The sequence below is a fragment of the Ambystoma mexicanum genome, chromosome 4q (assembly GCF_040938575.1).
Source record: "Ambystoma mexicanum isolate Mex_15411 chromosome 4q, UKY_AmexF1_1, whole genome shotgun sequence".
Classification (NCBI taxonomy): domain Eukaryota; kingdom Metazoa; phylum Chordata; class Amphibia; order Caudata; family Ambystomatidae; genus Ambystoma; species Ambystoma mexicanum.
In genome coordinates, this window is record NC_090928.1 from 233,183,056 (window position 1) to 233,202,115 (window position 19,060).

General features: G+C 47.4%; 1 protein-coding gene across 2 annotated transcripts in view; it reads right to left on the reverse strand.

Annotated features, from left to right (window-relative positions):
• Positions 1-19,060, reverse strand: part of TRAF3IP2 (TRAF3 interacting protein 2) — a 436,145-nt gene that overhangs the window by 112,819 nt on the left and 304,266 nt on the right. For both annotated transcript variants that reach the window (XM_069607776.1, XM_069607777.1), the window contains exon 5: positions 6,574-6,662. In XM_069607776.1, coding sequence (XP_069463877.1) covers positions 6,574-6,662 — 89 coding nt within the window. The remainder of the gene's footprint in view (positions 1-6,573; positions 6,663-19,060) is intronic.

Genomic DNA, 19,060 nt, shown 5'->3' on the forward strand with positions numbered 1-19,060 from the left:
ATAGATGGTCATTCATTGCCAGCTGTATGGATGGGTTCTGATAACTGGCCTTGATCATTGTTAAAAACGTTTCACCAAAACCCATCCGCCTCATTGCGAGGAACAGAAACCGCCAATCTACCCTGTCAAAGGCCTTTTCGGCATCTAAGGCTACCAGGAGGGCCGGAATTTTCATAACATTAACTTTTACTATAAGATGCTCTATTCTCCTTGTATTGTCACTCGTCTGTCTGGACCTTATAAAGCCTGCATGGTCCAGGTTAATAATACGTGGGAGAGTTTGGTCGAAGCCATTCCCAAGTTCCTTCTTTTATATCTGAAGAGTCCACATTAATCAGTGCTATTGGTCTGTACGATCCACATTTCGTCAGATCTTTGCCCGCCTTATGCAGTAGGGCTTCCTTCGCCTCTTCCATAGTGGGTGTAATTTGACCGCTTCTCCCAATTTCATTTATAAGGGGAACCAAGTATGGTACTAAAGACTCCCTAAGGGACCTGTGGAATTCTGAGGTGAACCAGTCTGGCCAGGAAATGTGTTAAGGGGTAGTGACATAACGCTCTGCACCTCAACCATTGTGATATCCTGTTCATGGGCTTCTCTTTCCTGTTCTGCAATTTCTGTCAAGTCTCTATTATCAATATATTCCCTTTGATTAATTTCAGATGGATTTGCCAAACTATATTAGTTTGAAAACTCTTGAGCTCCTGTTTCCGTGCTGGTACCGCTCTCCCCCCTTCACCTTTATTTTTAAAATAGTTTTGGCCTTCTCTTCCCTTCTCAACGTCCTTGCCAATAGCCTGTCTGTTTTATTTGCTTTGATGTAGTATTTTTCTTTTCGGGACAGCACGGATCGTTCTGCCGCCTTAGCCTGTAATATTTCCAATTGGCCCTTTATGGCCTTGTATTCTTTTCTAGTTTCCCCTCTTGCTCCCACTTCCATCTTGGCCATTACTTTCTTTCATTTTTCTTATTGGTCTTTTTCCACAAGCCTCAGTTCTCTGTCCCTATGGGCCTTGGTCGCAATGATTTCCCTCCTAATCGTAGCCTTAAAAGCGTCCCACCTCATCTGCAAGGATGTGTCCTCAGTCTTGTTGTATTCAAAGAAGCTCTCGATCGCTTCCCCCAATTCTTTCCTTAAGATTTCTTCTTTAAATAGAAAAAACGGTTATCTCCATTTCCAGAGTCCTAAGGGCCCGGATCTCCCATCGATTTTCAATGACAAAGGTGCATGATCTGATAAGTCTATCGCATCCACCTCTATGACCAACACCCGACCCAGGAGTGCCTGTGATGACCACACAGTCTAATCTTGACAACGATCTATGGACATGTAAAAAGAATGTAAACCCTGCTTTGTCCCCTTCCTTTTCCCGCCATACATCTACCAGTGCCAACCTCTCCACTTTCTCTACCAATTCTTTTGAGGTTTCCCCTGTGATCCCTGAGTTTTCGTAGACCTATCCTTTTGTGGGTCCCAAGCTATGTTAAAATCCCCAGTGAGAATGGGTCCCGTTGCAAAGCTCTCACGTTTGGCCTGTCCCGTATTAGGTGCGTAAATGGTTGCTACTGTGTAGCCCTCTCCCCTCCCCTTCAAGTTCAGGACCAAGTATCTTCCCTGGGTATCCCTTTCCATATCAGTGACTACGAGGTCAAGATTCTTCCGCAGGGCTTTCAACACTCCCACTTTCTTACTCTCGTCAGTAGATTGGTTATTTTGGCGGTAGCCTTGCAGTCTTTGTCTGTACATGGGTCTCTTGTAATGTTATTAAATCTGGTCCCTCCCTTTGTATGTATCTTTCCAGTTTCCTCTTCAGTAGCTTGTTTAATCCATTAATATTCAAGGATATAATGCCTAACTTATTGTGTTTATCCATTATCATGGGAGTAATATCGCTTGGTGTACCTCTTCGCCTAATCGTGTTCAGACTTCCTCCCCCCTCCTTCTCTCCTTGCCCTCTCCTTCCCCCCCACTCTCCCTGACTGGGAGAGATCCAGTGGCCTGTAGCCCCCCCGATTCACCCTGTCAGGAATTAAGCCCCTTTCTAATCCCAGCTTGTGCACCAGTGGGTTCTCCGCAACCCATTCCGGATTCCACCACCCACATGCTCTCTGGACCTTCAATGTTAGCCCTGTTATAGTACCTCCCCCAGGCATGTAAATCAAATAACCCTTAGTAACGCCTTGTCCGTTTCAACGTGTGCTGTCCATTGCAGGAGGATGCTCCCTCTCCTGTTCTTCTCCGAAAGTCAGACCATTCAATTAAGGCTTATACCCACCTTTCTTACTTCTCTTTGGTTTCACTTTTGATCATTCCCAGCTCTTGGGGGCTATCTGGGCTCTTGCCTGAGAGTCCCTGAAGACCTGATCTTCTTCCTCAATACCCCAAATTCTTGTTCCTTTTTCGTAAGAGGCAATCCTATATTGTTTCCCATGCCACTCGAAGACCAGTCCAGATAGGAACGTCAAATGATAACGAATGTCCTTTTCTCAAAGTGCCCTCAGGACCGGAGCCATTTTTCTCCTTTTGGACAAGGTTATTTGAGATAAGTCTTGGAAAAGCATTAAATGAGCCCCGTTGTAGGTTATTTGTTTCGCCTTCCTCGAGGTTTGTAATATATGTTCCTTTGTTTTGTAATCTTGCAGGGCTGCCAGGACGTCTCTAAGTCATGCTCCCGGTTCCGTTCTTCGGACCCCACTCTGTGGATCCTATCCATGCTCACTTCACACTTTCAGTCTGCATCCAATAGATCCACAAAGATACCTTTGACCACTGTTTCGAGATCTTTATCTGTGACTTCCTCTGGGAGGTTTTTAATTTGAATGTTCTATCTCTTTGACCTGTTCTCCAGGTCTTCCATCTGAATTTCAAGGTTGTGGGTCGCATTTGCCAGTTGCTCCACCCAAGTTTCTGCGTTCCTTGCGTCCTCTGTCAGCTCTTGTATTGCTTTTTCATTTATGTCCACCTTTTCTTCCATTTTATTCACATACCATTTTTATTTCCTCCTTTCCCTTCGGGGGCGGGGGCAGCCTTTGTTTTCCTCTCTCCCCTTCAGCTATTGTGTGTGGAATCTGCCTCTGCAACAAGTAGATCTTGTCTGGGGTAGAGGGAAGCAAGACCCCCATAGGGTCCCCCTAGCTGACGCTGCCTGGTATTGGTCGCCACCTGGTATCATTCCCTCTCCCTTCAGAGCGTCCCACCTGTTGGGCTGTTCGCCCTTGTCTGGGCGTTGGCCCCCTCCCCCCGAATTGCTGCCGGGACATCCAACTCTTGTGGGTTCGCCCCACGTTATTCCGGGATCCTGCTAATGGCTTAACCGGCACTTACTTCTCTGCTGGAGATCTTGACCTGTGCCATAGTCCCTAACAGCCTCTCAGGTTCAGGTAGCTCCTCCTTTCCATCCCCTGCTTCTTGCTTTTCCCAGCTGTGCGGTCTGAGGGAGGCGGACCATTAGGTGTTGGCTTCCTTTTGTTCTTCTAGGCCCTCCGACGGCTGAGCTTTACCAGCTGCACCTTTTTCCGCTTCTTTTTGTCCCTTCTGCAAGCCACCGGCAGGACCTCGTTGCACGGGGCACGATGTCTCCTCCGTCTCCTACTGGTATCCCTGGATTCCCTTCTTCCTCCGCTTCCGGACTCTCTGACTTGTTCCTGACCTCGGGATCACCGGACTCCTGCCCAAGCCTCAGCCGTATTAAGAGGCGAGCCCACAGCATAAAAAGTGTGTTGGCGTCCCGCATTACAGATGATCCGGAAATTCTTTGGAAAGTAGGGGTGGGGGGGCAGAGGGTTGATAGCCCCCACCACAACAGGCTCTTCCACCGCAACTTACGAATGCCTGGGGAGGGAGTTATTGCTTAATTAGCAGTGATTACAATCCTGAGGTTCAGGACAGCATCGGTCACGGTGCTCTCCTACTGGCGGCCATTATGGAATCAGTGCTTTCCGTGATTTTGTAACACTTTAACATCACCTCTAAAGTCTGGATCTATAACCCCAGCTGACGCATCAATTCCACACCTCCATGCTAGCCAAGATTTGGGTGCAAGTCTTATATAAGTATCAGGGGGTGAAATTAGAATCAGATCAGTGGGTATCAGTCTTCTTTCAACTGGTGGAATTATCTCATCCTACTGCTACATATGTCAAAACCGATAGAACCCTTTGTGGTTACTGATGGGCCCGATGCTCTGGTACTTAGCTTTTAGGGTACCCTAACTTGGCTCGGTTGAGCGGCATCCCATTCTGACACCATTTTTGAAGGCATCATGAAGCAAGATACAGACAACAGATTCAAAGTTCAAACAAAATATGCTGATTAACTTAAATGTCAGGATGGTGTAAGGCCTAACTTGCCCTATTCTAAAGGTGGGATTTCCCTATCTAAAGAAACTAAGGATAGGCCGACTCCGTATGTTCAAAAGCCTATACTTGTCCTCACAACTAAAGCTAAACAGTTTGTCAGCAACAAACAAAATAATGTTCCAAATAAAGTTCTGAGCTTTTTCCAGCTCTAGGCCTACTTTCCAGCTTCCCTTACCCAAGTTCAAAAACAGTTCCAACATAACCTTGGGGTCCCCTTCCCCAAGGAAACAGCACAGTTCCAAAATGGGCCTTAGGGTTCCCTTCCCCCAAGGCGACAACACAGTTCCAATGTCTTGGGTTTCTCCTCCCCAAGATGTCAGCTCTTGCAGCTTGCCAACTCACAATAAGTTCAAGTCACTTAAGGCTCAAAACCTATTACAGGCCAACGTTACAATCATTCAGGCTCTTTTAATAAGTCTATACAGATTGCTATCTCCCGCATTCACTTCAGCAATCTAATTCACAAGTGAAAATATTTATCTCGACTTTCCTTGTCTTTTTCCAGACAGGATATCCACAGTCTAGGCGCAGTTGTCAGACCACACAGTCTACCCATTACAGTTCACACAACCAATAACCCTATGCTCTATTGGCCACTCGGGTGTCTCTTTGCACTGGGGCTTTGGTTCAGATTCATTTCAGCTTCTCCTTAACAGTCTCTTGGCTTTGCCAAAATTTGTGGTGTCTTTCACCACCTTGATTTCATAATCTTCATAAGGGTTCATCACTTGCTTTCCACTTTACTCATAACACTTCATTCTTTGTCTTTAAATGTTCGTTATACGTGTTTCACGCCTATATTCATTTCATTCACAGGCTTCTTAAAGCTTCATTTAGTTTGGTATTTAACAAGGGTCACTTAATTCAGTATTTTATACTGCTAGTTTTTCTTTAGTTCAGTATTCAATAATGCTCTTAGTATTAAAAAGCCCCAGGAGCGACCCCGGTATGACTGCTCCCTCCGATTCACTCATCGGTCCTCGGCGGTTCCTCCGGGCATTCTCTCTCTCTCCTTGGCTCTGCGCATACTTCTCTGGATATCTGCAAGCACTGCTTGCCTGCTAAGAATTCCGCGTTGGGTTGTCGGTAGCTCTGCTCCTCGCTCGCAGACGCTACCGGTGGCCTACAGCCCTTGCACTTGTAAGTCCTCCATGCCCCACACTCTGGCTGTGGGCACCCAACAGAGGGGACTGTCAGCCTTGATACTTTCACGGCCGGCTTGGGCCCGCTGTCACAGTTTCTCCTCGGAAGAATCTGGGGTTCTGGCCTCCAGGCAGGACCCTTCTCGGCAGCCCCCTTCAATGTAGGAAGGAATTCTCCCCCTCTCAGGCGCTACTCTCCTGGCCTGACGTCTCTCCTGCTGGTCTCGATCTCCTTGCTGTCGGCTCCACCTTTTATACACTTGTCATATAATAACAGGTTGCAGGTGTGAGCCATTCTATCAAATTTCCTGACCATAACTACTGGTGTTCTTTGAACATGCCTGACCCTTAGAATGGTTTTCAGCCTTTTTGCTCGTCTTAGTACTAGAATGGTGTAATGGTAGGTTAGTGTGTACAACTCCTAGTTGACTTTTCCTTGTCCCAGTACTATAAGGGTATGGCTGAGGGGAAATTCATGGAGGTGATTGGCAAAAACCCATGAAGGTAGAGAGAAGGTAATATTTACTGTCACTAGGGAAAGGGGGATACCATGCTTCACCAAAAGACGTCCTGTCCTCTCCTCACTCCCCAAGGACCCTCCACCCAGGTGATCCTCCCTCGCCTCTCCACACCCAGAGTAAGGATCCTAGAGCATGGCCTTTCTTTGGCCACCTGAGAAGAGGATCCAAGTGGAGAAGGTGTGAAGATGCCTTCAGGTTTTTCACAGTACCAATTAGGCTCATTATTACAGAGAACGGGTTTGTAATAAATCTGAGATATATCTGTGGGCGATGGGTTATCATTCAAAACACGAACCAAGATACAACACTGAATTTAGATTTAGTTCTCCTCATTCACACATTAATTTTAAAAAAACTTTTGAATTGTGTAGATACATTAAGATTAATGCAGAAGAAAATTAGTTTGTTGGTGACAACAGCACTTTCTTGGATGTTGCTGATTGTACTGCTAAACAAGGTCGGAATATTCTATATGTAAACAGCATTTTGTGTTATACATTTGACATTTTCAAATTCTCATTTCAGCATCATTCTAGAGAAAATAACTTACTGCAGTTTGAAATCCATTGGTGCAGAGAAAATGATAGAGTTTTATGACCTCAAGAGCCGCATCCACTGAATAGGTGATGAATACCTTCCCTAGGAGAACACAGAATTTACAGGTTAGTACTCCACTGAAACAGTCACTAAGACAATGTGACATGCATTACTTACTGTAAAAGCATTTCTGACGATTCTATCTGCTTAGATTCACATGCTGTGCATATAGTTCGACATCCAGTGGTAACTGCAAAATATTGCATCTTGTCTTTCAAGAATCGAAAGGGGGCGTCGACATGGGCGTGCCTGTAGCACTATCCCTACGTGACGCGTAGTGTACCCAAAATCCCTCACGCGTCGAGGTCCCTCCGATTGTATTTTTTCTGCCGTGAGGTAACCTTAGGCCTATCGTGAGTGAGTACAGAAAAGAGAGAAAGTAGTAAGAAGTCTATGTTCCTTCCACCAGAGCGGGGAGGAAGGGTGGGCGCATGTGAATTTAAGCAGATACAATCATCAGAGATGCTTTTACGGTAAGTAATACATGTCTTCTGATGCTTGTTAATCTGCTTAGAATCACATGCTGTGCATAGACTAGCGAGCATTACCCTGAGTTTGAGGTGGGCTGTGAGAAGGAATAGTAGTGAAAAGATGTCTTAGTACTGCTTGTCCCACCTGAGAATCAGACCTAGAATGAGTGTCTAGGCAATAGCGTTTTGTAAAGGTGTGTACAGAACTCCAGGTTTCCGCTTTGCAAATGGACTCTAGGGGAACATTTGCAATGAATGCTATGGAAGCCCCAGTGCCCCGAGTAGAATGCTCTCTAGGGTTGAAGGGCAGTTCTCGCTTAGCAAGAGAGACAGAGTGTGATGCATTTGACATTCCACCTTGAGATTGCGGATTTAGAGACAAGATCCCCTTCTCTACCAGCTGCCACTGAAACGAAAAAATTGGTTTGTCTTTCTCAGTGGTTTAGTTCTGTCCAGGTAAAACATGACTGCCCTACGGACATCCAAGTTGTCTAGGCTTCTTTCGGCCAGGTTACTTGGGTTCTGGAAGAAAGTAGGCAGTTCTATTGATTGGTTCACATGAAATTTGGAGATAAATTTAGGCGCAAATCTTGGGCGTTTGCGCAGAACCACCTTCTCTCTGAACTGTAACAAAAGGGTCTAGAACTGAGAGGGCCTGCAGTTCACTAACCCTTCTAATAAAAGTGATGGCCACTAGGAAGGCTGCATTGTAGGTAAGATCCTTGAGACTTGCTTTATGCATAGGTTCAAACGGAGACCCCATAAGTCTCCGTAATACCACATTCAGGTCCCACCCAGGAGCTGGTTTAGAAATGGGAGGGATGACTTCTCTTGACCCTTTCCATGAAAGCCTTAATAACTGGTATTTTCCACCACAACACCTTCTGTTGTGACATGGTGCAAGCTGAGAGAGCAGCTAAATGAACCTTGTGGGAATTAAAAACCAAGTAAGTGAGTCAGGTACAATATAATGTGCGTGGAGGAGCAATCAATGGGATTGGCGCCCTTAGAATTGCACCAGATAACAAAGTGCTTCCATTTGCTGGAATAGCAGTACTGGGGGTTAGGTTTCTTCGCTTCCTTAAGTATGTCCATGCATCTATGAGGGAGTTGCAGGTGTCCGAACTCTATGACCTCAGGAGCCAGGCCGCTAAATTCAATGTTTGCGGGCATGGGTGGAATGTCAACCCTTTGTCCTGCGACAACATGTTGTACGGGCAAGGTAGCTTCACTGGGGGGGGAGAGAGAGAGAGAGAGACACATTTCCATCAAATGAACGAATCGTGGTTGGCGGGCCCACATGGGGGCCACCAATATCATGGTGACTGGTTTCTGGTGCATCTTGTGCACTAACTTGTTGAGTAGGGGAGTTGTGGGGGGGGGGGGAGGAAGCGTAAATAAATTTCCCTGACCATGTGATCCAGAGACCGTTCTGGGGGTACCTGGAGGCGTAGCCTTGGCACTGAGCATTCCTCAGAGTTGCGAACAAGTGTTACGCTCACCTGGTTCCCACGGGGGCATCGACCGGAACTGGGCCGCTGTTATTTCCACCAGCGTGACGTGTAGCGCCGAGATGACTGACTGGACTGGCCCGCTCAGCCTAGTTTGTCGGGCTCGCAAGAATATTCTTCTGCAAAGGAGAAGAGGAATTAACCACCTGTGGAATTGAGTGTCAACCCACCTTCCCCACTCCTGTTGTGTTCCCACTGATCACTCTTGATGTCCCCTCCTTAGTCTCACCTGATGGTTTGGAAGGATGAGCTCTCCATCCTGCGTCGACCGCAGGGGCGCGTTGATGACCAGTTACTTCACTGGCGTAGAGGAATAGGTGAGTTCCAGTATTGACTCTAAAGTCCAATTGTTCATAAGAGTTCAAATGTCTGCTCTTCACTCTGTCCGATTCCTTGCAAGTTGCCGATTAATCCACTCGAAGATTTCCAAATGGCACTCGGTAAGATTCAGGTAAGTCTATTGTGTTTTTCCCCTTAGGGGCCGGGGTACGGCGATGAAGCAGAGTCGACTGTGCCGACCCGAGACGAGGTGAGACCGGCGTGGTAAATCAGGTAAGTTTTGTGGGGGGTAACTGGTATTGTCCTTGCTTTCTCCCCTTAGGGGCCGGGGTACGGCGATGAAGCAGAGTTGACTGCGCCGACCCGAAATTAGGTGAGTACCTCCCGTGGTAAATCAGGTAAGTCCTTGGGGGTAGCTTGTATGGCCTTAGAGAGTCCCCTTGCTCACCTTGCTGTCTTTGTCTCCTTAGGTGTCGGAGGGCGGCCGCGAGATGGAGAGAGCGTGATGGAATGCTGAAGTACCGCCAAGCAGGTGAGTTCAGCGCGGCGCCGTAGGAATGCGAAGCGATGCTTCAAAGACTTCTGTCTTTCAGTTCCGTGGCAAAATGGATCAGGATTCAGGTAAGGATTGAAGTTAAAACTCCTGTTCTAACCTTTATCCTTTTTGTCTTCTTGTTTCAGGAGTCCCAGGACTGAAGTGGGCGTGGCTGAAGACTGGAGCTGCTGAAAACACGGTGAGCGTTACGCTGCAGCAAGCAGAATAACGCGAAGCACGTGTGGCTGTCCGGGCGTGGTTTAAATAGCCTTGGAAGAAGATCCAGGTAAGTATTCTTCCACAGCCCCACCCAAGTAACAAAATAGTCCCTTCAGTAAAATAGTCCCTCCTAAGCCTCATTTGGCTTGAGTCTTCATGCAGCATGGTCTGCCTAAGGTGAGTATGCAGCATGGTCTGCTTCAGGTAAGTTATCAATAATGAGCCTGGCGCCCATGGCGCCAGGACTGACTTTATCTTTATGAGCCTGGCGCCATAGGCGCCAGGACTGTACCCAAACAGCCCCTAACTGGGGCTTTTGGGCATGCTCCAAGTGGCATGATGCCTGCTTCCGGGGCTGCTGGGCCTGGTCTGGTCTTCCGGGGGCAGGCATCATGACAACAAGTCAATCTCTGGGAAACCCCATTCTGCGAAACCGTTGGAGACGATGTCTTCGTGGAATCGCCATTCATACTCCATGGGTAGTGGGAAATCTCTGCTGAGTATGTCTGCCAGAATATTGAGTTCCCCTGTAACATGTTGAGACAACAGGAACATGTGTTTGAGAGCCCACTTCCAAATGTTCTGGGACAGTTTGGACAGCCCTGGAGAGTGAGTGCCCCCCTGTTTGTTTAGATAATACATGGCCGTGGTGTTGTCTGTGAGGATCAGGACCGTCTTCCCTTGCAGTTGTGTCTGAAAAGCTTTCAGTGCCTTGAAAACTGCCAATATTTCCAACAGATTTATGCGATTGGATGCCATGTCTGATGATAAAACTCTGTGCACTGTTCGGCGAAGCAGGTAAGCTCCCCACCTGGTGAGAGATGCGTATGTAGTGAGAGTGGACTCCACTGCGGGGGTGGTGAAGGATTTTCCCTTCAAGAGGTTCTCTCTTCACCACCACCACCGCAGTGAGAGAACGAGGGCTGGTGAGAACCACTAAATCGTCCCATTGTCCGCTGGCCTGACACCACTGTCTGTTGAGCCACTCCTGCATGGGACGCATGCGCAAGCGTCTGTGAAGAACCACATAAATGCATGACGCCATCATTCCCAACAGTCCAGTCGCATAGCCCTGTGTACCATTACTTCTCGACTGGCTACATAGTGAGGGATTTGAAACATGTTTTGGACTCCCTCGTTGGAGGGGAAGACAAGGCCGTCCCTTGTTCGAATTAGAGCCTCTAGGAACTACTTCATTGGAGAATCCCAGGCTGAATAAAAGGTCTATAGTCCTTTGGGTATTTGACAGGCATGTCTCGTAAGAGTCCCAGTTATGACCCAGTCGTCAAGGTAAGGATAAACCGGGATGGATAGCCTGCACAGGTGTGCTGCTGCCACTGCCAGTACCTTCGTAAATACCCTTGGTGCTGAGGCTATGCCGAAGGGTAGTACTTTGAACTGATAGTGCTTGTCTTGTATCATGAACCCGAGGTATTTTCTGTGCGCCGGCAACATTGAAATATGAGAGTATGCATCTGCAGGGTGACCATACGAAACTTTTGAGGTGTCACAAATTTGTTTGCTAGGGGGCGCATGGAGAGATCCTTTATGGGTACAAGGAAGTACACTGAATAAATACCCTTGTTAACCCGTGAAGAGGTACGACTTCTATGGCGCCCATTTCCTGCAGGGTCTCGACTTCCTGTAGCAGGATGCGCAGATGTTCTGGCATCAGGCGTCTTGAACGTGGAGGTCTGAATTGGGGGGGACCAGCAGAATTCTATACAGTACCCGTGGGCGACGGTCTTGAGTACCCACTCGTCTGTAGTTATTCCCTCCCATGCTTGAAGAAATGATGTTAGCCGGCCCCCGACTGGGGAGGCACGGGAGGGGACCCAGATCTGTGGGTAATTTTTGGCCTAAGGCCGAGCGCCTCGAGGGGTAGAATTCCGGCCCCTTCCTTTTCTACGTCGTTGACCTCTTGGGGGATACGGTGTGGTGAAGCTGCTTGTTACTTGGGGAGAGGACCAATTATTTCCTGAGCCGTATTGGTTCTGAAGGAAACGTTAGCCACGAAAGGAACGTCTGGATCCGCTCCCCCCTCCTTGGGGAAGGCCTCTGGGTGATCTGATCCAGGATCTTGAGGGTGTCATGCTCTTTTTTTTAGCAGTTACAAATGCTTTGTATACTGCCTTTCCAAATAGATTAGCCTCCTCCACCGGCTTATTTATTAGTGAAGCTTGGGTTTCTGGTTTGAAACCAGAGTTTCGTAACCATGCGTGTCTCTTGAGGAGGGTACCTTGAGCCAAGGACCTGCCAGCCGTCCCTGCCGCATCCAAAGTATTCTTTAAAATACTCTAATTAACTTGTCTGCCTTCTGCTACCGTGGAGAGCAAGCGAGCCCACAGCGGTTCAGGGACTTCTTGAAGGGCCTCCTGTAGCATGGTGTGCCTCCCCAGTTGATAGGGGAACCCTGCTCTTTTTCTGGTTGTAGTTACCACCAGTGAGTCTGGAGTAGCATGGGCCCTGATGTATAGGGGATCAGAGGGGAGGGTCGAAAAAAACATTCTACTCTAGGATTTACTGCTCTAGTTAGGGCAGGTGTCAATAATGAAGGGGCCAACCGCTTTTTGATCGAGTTTAGCAGAGGAATAGCTTGGCTGGCCGGTGGTTTCTCTTAAGAAGTTCGACAAAATCAGCTTCTGGTACAGCTCCTGGGTAGCAATCTGGAAATGTTCTGCTGCTTTCCTTAATATGGCGTTGGGTCAGAGTTCCGTGCCGAGTGAGACACCGTGGCTTCAGATCCCATTTCCCACGTGTTGCGCAATCGGCGCACAGAAGTAAACAACCATGTTTTCTAGGAAGCCTGCTTTTCTGACCCGACCTTTTAAAGTTAAACAGCGCATTAAAAAACCTCATACTATGGCTTCGTCTGCACGCACTCGTTCTTTCAGAGAACGCTATGGGTTGTCATGAAAACGCTGGCTACCAATGCATAGACGTTTACTCCTTGGCTTACGGCGAGGCGCCGTGCGTGCAATCAGCTGGTCATGATTTAAGCCCCGCCCAAACCGCACGGTGCTGCTTCTGAATTTGTTTCTGAAAGCTGCTCTACGTACAAACTCTTGTCTCATGGTTTTTTGATTCCTTGGCCTGTTTATTGGATTCCCTGTTCCGTCCCTGTCTGGCTCTACGTTTTTGCTGTTTTTTTGACTCGGTACGTTACCTGGACTTCTGTGGTTCTCCTTTGTGCTTCTGCTCCCGCCTGTTGCGGACTTCGGACCGCTGTTCTGGAATGCCTCGGATTTCCCTTTCGGATTCATCGTTATTACTCGCGTGCATCCGGCATCTGTAAATTCTTGCCTCTTCATTCTGCTTTTCTTGAGACTTCACGCATCAGCGTTGGGATTTCAACGGACATTCTCTTGGGACATTGGTGCATCGGCGCAAGGATAAAGGACTTGGTTCTAGGCGTCCTCGTTCCATCAGTGTTAGGGATTCTTTATTGGAATTCCTTTACAGGCGTCCTTGAGTCGGCGGGAATAGGGGTGCTACAATAATCATGGAACCTTATTCTTCTTCATTTGCTGCCGTTTCCACGTGGGTCATTCATCAAGTCATTTCATCCTTCTTCATTGGTAAGCAGTATCTCTCATATCTATTTGGCTATACATTTTGCCTGTGTAACAGTCTGTTCTGTTTACCAGGGTTACACCTCATGTCTTTGCTTGAGACAGTAGACAAAGTTAAACAACGCCCTAGTGAGATCCGGGTCATGTTCATGTTTAAGTCTTCCATCTGTTTTTTGTGCCATTTTACTAACCTTTGCTTTTCTTTGCAGTCACCGGTGAACCAGGGTGTAACTCATTTTTCGGGCAATACTCACCTCAATCTGTCCTTTTGTACTCTTGAGGGGTATATTGTCAGGAAGACTATATTGCTTCACGACGTGTCAAGCCACCACTTCTGAATTAGCCCTTGGTTCTAACACGTTGTATGCCATTTGGTCATCAATGGGGAGGCCTGTCGAGTGGGTGTGGTCTGGGGGAGGTCGGGGGGGGGGGGAATCCATGCACAAGGCATCAGGTTCCGATGTTGAATTAGGTGACTGCCAAGGCTGAGTATCACCCAGGTCGGGGTTGTCCCCCCAACCCTCAAATTTCTCCCTGGTCCAAATAGATGCATCAGAGGCATCTGGGGTGGAAAAGGCTCTTGTAATGGATCTTCCGTCGCAGAACGTCGAGATTTCTCCTTTAATGTCGAAGAAATCCCTCCCGTGCCTTCCGAAAAGCCATTTCGGGGGACCGACGGTTGATGTGAATCCTTTTGTCGGTCCTTAGGCTTCTCCGTGGGTTCCGATGAATCCTTTGGCCCATCCCTAGATTTCAATGAATCCCTAGTTTTGTCCTAAATTATTGACAAATCCCTGGACCATTGCCTCCGATTACCTGCCAAAATAATCCTAGTGATGCTTTCGGCAACCTCTTCAGAGGCGGAAGGGTGTCTAGAACGGTCCTGCGGTTGCACGGTCGTTGTCGGCGTAACCGAGGCCTTCTCGACCGTGGAGGCCTTCTTGGAATGCGTCTCGACAGTCTCCAGAGTATTGGGGGCAGCGCCTTTTGATTTAGAATGCCCGGTCGCATGGCGCACCTGCGCTTGCGGGGAGGGCTGCCGATCCCGACGACCGGTGGGCACGGCCGAAACATTCAGTGTGCCTGTTGGCGCTATGGGTCGTTTCGACTGTGTTGTCGAAGACGTCCCGGGGGTTGTGTCTTTAGTGTGTAGAGAGTGTGTGCCTTGCCGCTGGGGTGCACAGTTCCCATAGCAGGACCTGAGTCGTGCCTCATGGGGCTGGGGACGGACGATGCAGAGCGAGAACGCTCCGCCGAGAGGTCAATAGCCTCCGAATCGGAGGCCTGTTCATCACTTAGCCCCTTGTCACAATAGGCGGTTGTGGCAGCGGGAGAACTAGACTTGGCCTGTGACATTCCGTAGGCCGCCCACCACTTAACACAGTGCTCCTTTAGTGTCTTTGGACGCAGGAGCTTGCAAGCTGCACAAGTCATCTCGTCGTGATTCAGGGGAAAACACCCATTACCCTTACAGTGTTTATCCTACCAAGGAAATATGGCCTTGCAAGAAGGGCAAAACCTAAACGGATTCCTCTCCATAGCTGAGGAAAAATATAGTGACGAAGAGACCCAGGGAACAAAGAGGAAATGGAAAGGCATTCTCGGAAAAGGAAATGTCCACAACAACCCCACTCTCCATACTGTATAGGCTAATCAGAAGGCCCGGCCACGTGGTCGGCAGTGCCGACCGGAACACTGTCCGTCGAAGGTCTGTGGAACCGGCTTCAACCGGCGTAGATCAGAAAACAGCCATCGATGGAATGGACGGTAGGATAATAATGAATAACTTTACAATAAACGACCAAGGGTCGAGGATAACAATAGCAATGTCTCTGGACGAGCTCCGCATAAGGCGACCAGTATGCTGGGCGGAAAAAACAATCTGAGGCACCTCAACGCGTGAGGGATTTTGTGTACACTACACGTCACGTAGGGTTAGTGTTACAGGCACGCCCATGTCGACGTCCCCTTTTGATTCTTGAAAGACAAGATGCAATACTCTGCGGTTACCACTGGATGTCATACTATATGCACAGCATGTGATTCTAAGCAGATTAACAAACATCAGAAATGTAATTTCTGAAAGGGACATTTTTTAATCAGACTATGGCGAGTCTCCATGAGAAGCATTGCTGAATTCCCGAACATGATTGCAAGAAGGACAAATGTGGCCTTAGGCAGAATTATTACAGTCTCCCATCCAAATGTGACATGACCGCTCGCTCAAGCCAGTGACCCTTAAGCCTAAATGTTTACAGCTTCTGATTGCGTCACTTCTTTTTCTTTCAAAATTCGTCCAGCTTTCAGCTCTGCCAAAAGGGAATCCTGGCCCACATCGCTCTTTAATTTCCCAACAGACTCGGTGCAACAGATGTGGCGACAAGGAATGAAGATACTGACCAAGTGTTGCCCCTGTGATTGCTATTAACCTTTATTTAAAAGAAAACTAAACCCATCAGTCCCTAATTCTAATGGGATTTCCGTACCTAAACTAAAGAAAATCGGGTGCTCGTCGGGAAGTTTTTGAAAGTCCAAAAAGGTACTGTTCTCAGTCGAAAGGCTCCTACGCTCTCCCGGTAATGACAAATGATAATAAAGTTCTGGTTCTGCTCGTGACCCAGGAGAAAGACTCCATTCTCCTGTAAAGTGTCCCAAAGATGCCAAGCTTTCTCAAAGTAAAAGATCCATTAAGATTCCAGGGTTTTTGTAACACACAATCAAAAGAAACCCGTTTACAGAATCCTTGTGGGGCTAGGAAAAGGGCTCCCTTGTCTTAGTGGTTCCCCAATGTTCTGTAATAGTTCTCAGCAAAAACGTGTAATTCGCTTTATGACAATTTCCACACATTAGACTTTCTTTATACTCTTTATTCCGCCCCCTATCTCCCTTTTGGGATGAAGAAGAGGCTGCTTGAGTGGTTCGTGGATATCCAAAGCCCTTCCTCTGAGGAACTGCTTGTTGCAGACTTTAAAAGACTTAAAAGCCCGATTCATGGAAAAGTGCACATAGTTCCTGCATACCTGAATGCTGAGAACGAGACACCACGCGTATTCATGGAATTGTTCACGCAAAGTAACCCCATGCGCAAGTTGCGGCCAGAACGCCCACGACACGCCCACACGCATAGCCATACCAGCCATGGAAATAGACCTTTGCCCACTGCTCACGCGCGAAGCAACACACCCAGAAACATGGATTGCGTGGTCATTTCCTTTACTGGAGGTTGTGCGGACAGATCCATGAATATGCTCAGTTAGGAGCATTTGTCCCTCGTAACGCCAACATTTTCCCTTGGTCATCCCCATTTTGCGTGTTCGGCCCCCTACTCCGGTCTATGCACAGACCACGCTCATGCTCTGCGAGGTGACTCACCCAAGGCACTCGGCTGCTCGCAGAGACGTGCTGAGTCTGTTTGAAGACCCCGCAAAGTACGAAAAAGTCCCGTGCAGACGATTCCATCAATCGACAAACTGAGTTTCATGCACAGTTTGGCGTGCAATGTCCAAATTTACTGTGCAAATAAATCCATGAATCAGGGCCAAAGACAAGGCCAGACTTCCTGCTTCTCTGGAAAGATGTGTATCCCGGTTGGTTTTGAACGGGGACAGTCTCTTGTTGGGATGTGATGTTGACAGTTAAACATAAGCAAGACAACCTCATACATAGTCTTGGGCATGTCCCAAAAGATACACTTTTTGACAGCACGGGCGATCTTCGAATACATGGTATTTTCCATGTGCGACTGCTAGCTGTTCCTATCGATGATGCTCCAGAAGACCCTTTAGTCCAGGAGTTGCTCTTGTTGGCGAAGACTTCGAAAGGATTGGATTTTGTATCCCTTGAGGAGTTGTCTTCTGGATGTTACCTTCGGCTTAAGGTTAGTCTCCCTTAGTTTAAGGAAGAATATTGCTGTTTTGTTTAGGCCTTCTGTGCCTTTGTTCAGGTGTTCACTGCTTCTGTTATTAACCTTCTCATGGTTTTCCTGGCTCCCTACTGGACTCTCAACCATCCACCGTTTTTGGCTCTTTAGGGAATACGATTCTCCGGTTCTGCCTGGAATTGCCTCTCAAAGTTTAATTTTTTCTCTCTTCTTCCAATATGGGCTGGCTTGTCTTTGTGACCCTTCTCTACTGTTGGTCCTGGCACTTGATATGGTCTTGCCTATACATTTGTTACGTGTCACATAAGTACCATTGTGCTGGACGCTTTTCATCCGCTCGCCTATGTGGCTTCGCATTTGGCAAGGGTTGGCGGCCAAAGGGCAGTTATTGGACCAGACGGTCCAGTCACACCACCACCCCTCCATCTTCCTGCTTCTACTCCGCCAACAGGTCAGATGCTTCTCGGGCGTCTCAAGGTCAATCTGATCCATTCCTTTCCTCTGCTTTACTTTGGGCTCACTCTCCTACCACCCGGCTTCACACGGTCGAACGCCAGGGCGTAGAACTGATTCTTTCTTGGTTCCATCTCCCTCTCACACTCCAGCTTCTGCTTCTACTTCTCTCAACGTCTTTCAGACCTGCAAGTTCTTCTTCTTGCCTCATTGTTTGCTTATATATCCAAGTCCTTTCTGACCCAGCGTCAGCCCAATCGCCAATACCTGACTGAATAGTCCTTGTGCTTTCTGGGAGCATTCTTGGATTTGTCTTCGTCACAGTACTTGTTGTCGGGAGAATGTCCAAACTAATAGAGTGGCACATTGTTTCAGAATTAACTATGTTTTCAGAAGACTTGGGTGACGTGTTGTGTTATAAGTTTGGGATGTGAAAGGTTTTCCCAGAGTTACGTCCTTGACCTGAGGAGGGGGGATTTCCTCCCCTCGAGGTGCTCACCCATTTTTACCATCCCTAGGGTGCCTCTTAGTTAGCAGCCTCAACACCCTAACCTCATGGAAAGGTACTCCCTTCTGGGGAAAAGGGACACCATCTGAAGGATCATCACACAGAGCACTGGACAATAGCAACAATTTACATTGATAAATACAAAACCACTTTTGCTTCGAGCAGGGATAAACATTTACATCTTCACTTTTTGCAACAAAAAAAAAAAAAACCCTGAGCATCGCACATTATGAGGCCTCTTGGGCGAAATTGGACATACGGCTTTTGCAGAAAACCATGACTTTTTTTTTAGGCCATTCTTCTAATGACAATGATCCCATCTCCTCACAATTTAATAGGCTTAGTTTATAAAATGCGCACTGTAAATCGCTCATCCATCTTTGACTATTAAACATGGCCTTTCTTGCAATCTCCCTGGATAGATTTAATAGTCAGAGAAACTTGTATCCCTTTTTCATTCCATAACGAATGAGTAGGGCAGGCAGGCCAGTGTGATTTCTACACTGAGCAAATTATTATTTTAAGAATTCTCTTGAGAAACATGCTGATATCTGACCTTTGCTAACGAAAAATGTGTTTTGACAGTTCACATTTCATCTGCAGTTTAATGTGTTTCATAATCTTGGAGATTAACAAAAATACCAACTAAATCAATATTTGTGTCACATGCCCAGGCCTCAATCAACACATTTGTTTCTTTTCAATAGTCCTTTACAGTGATTCATGTCAACAGATAATGCCTTATGTACGTCGAGCTTTTAGACCCACTGATTACCTCCCTGCTCTGTCAGTATATTAGTGAAAGTGCTTGCGGGCACTAAGATCATTTATAAAAAACAGCACACAAACGGTATGCACCCTCTACTCTGATCCATCCAGTCAGCTGTGCAACTACAAACCTTTGCCATTTAATGAATCAAATTATCTTTTTGATATTTCTTTCAGGGTGAACTTAACCCTACAGGGTGATGTGTGCTCTGGCGCACAATGGTGCACTGGGACTTGACCTCTCA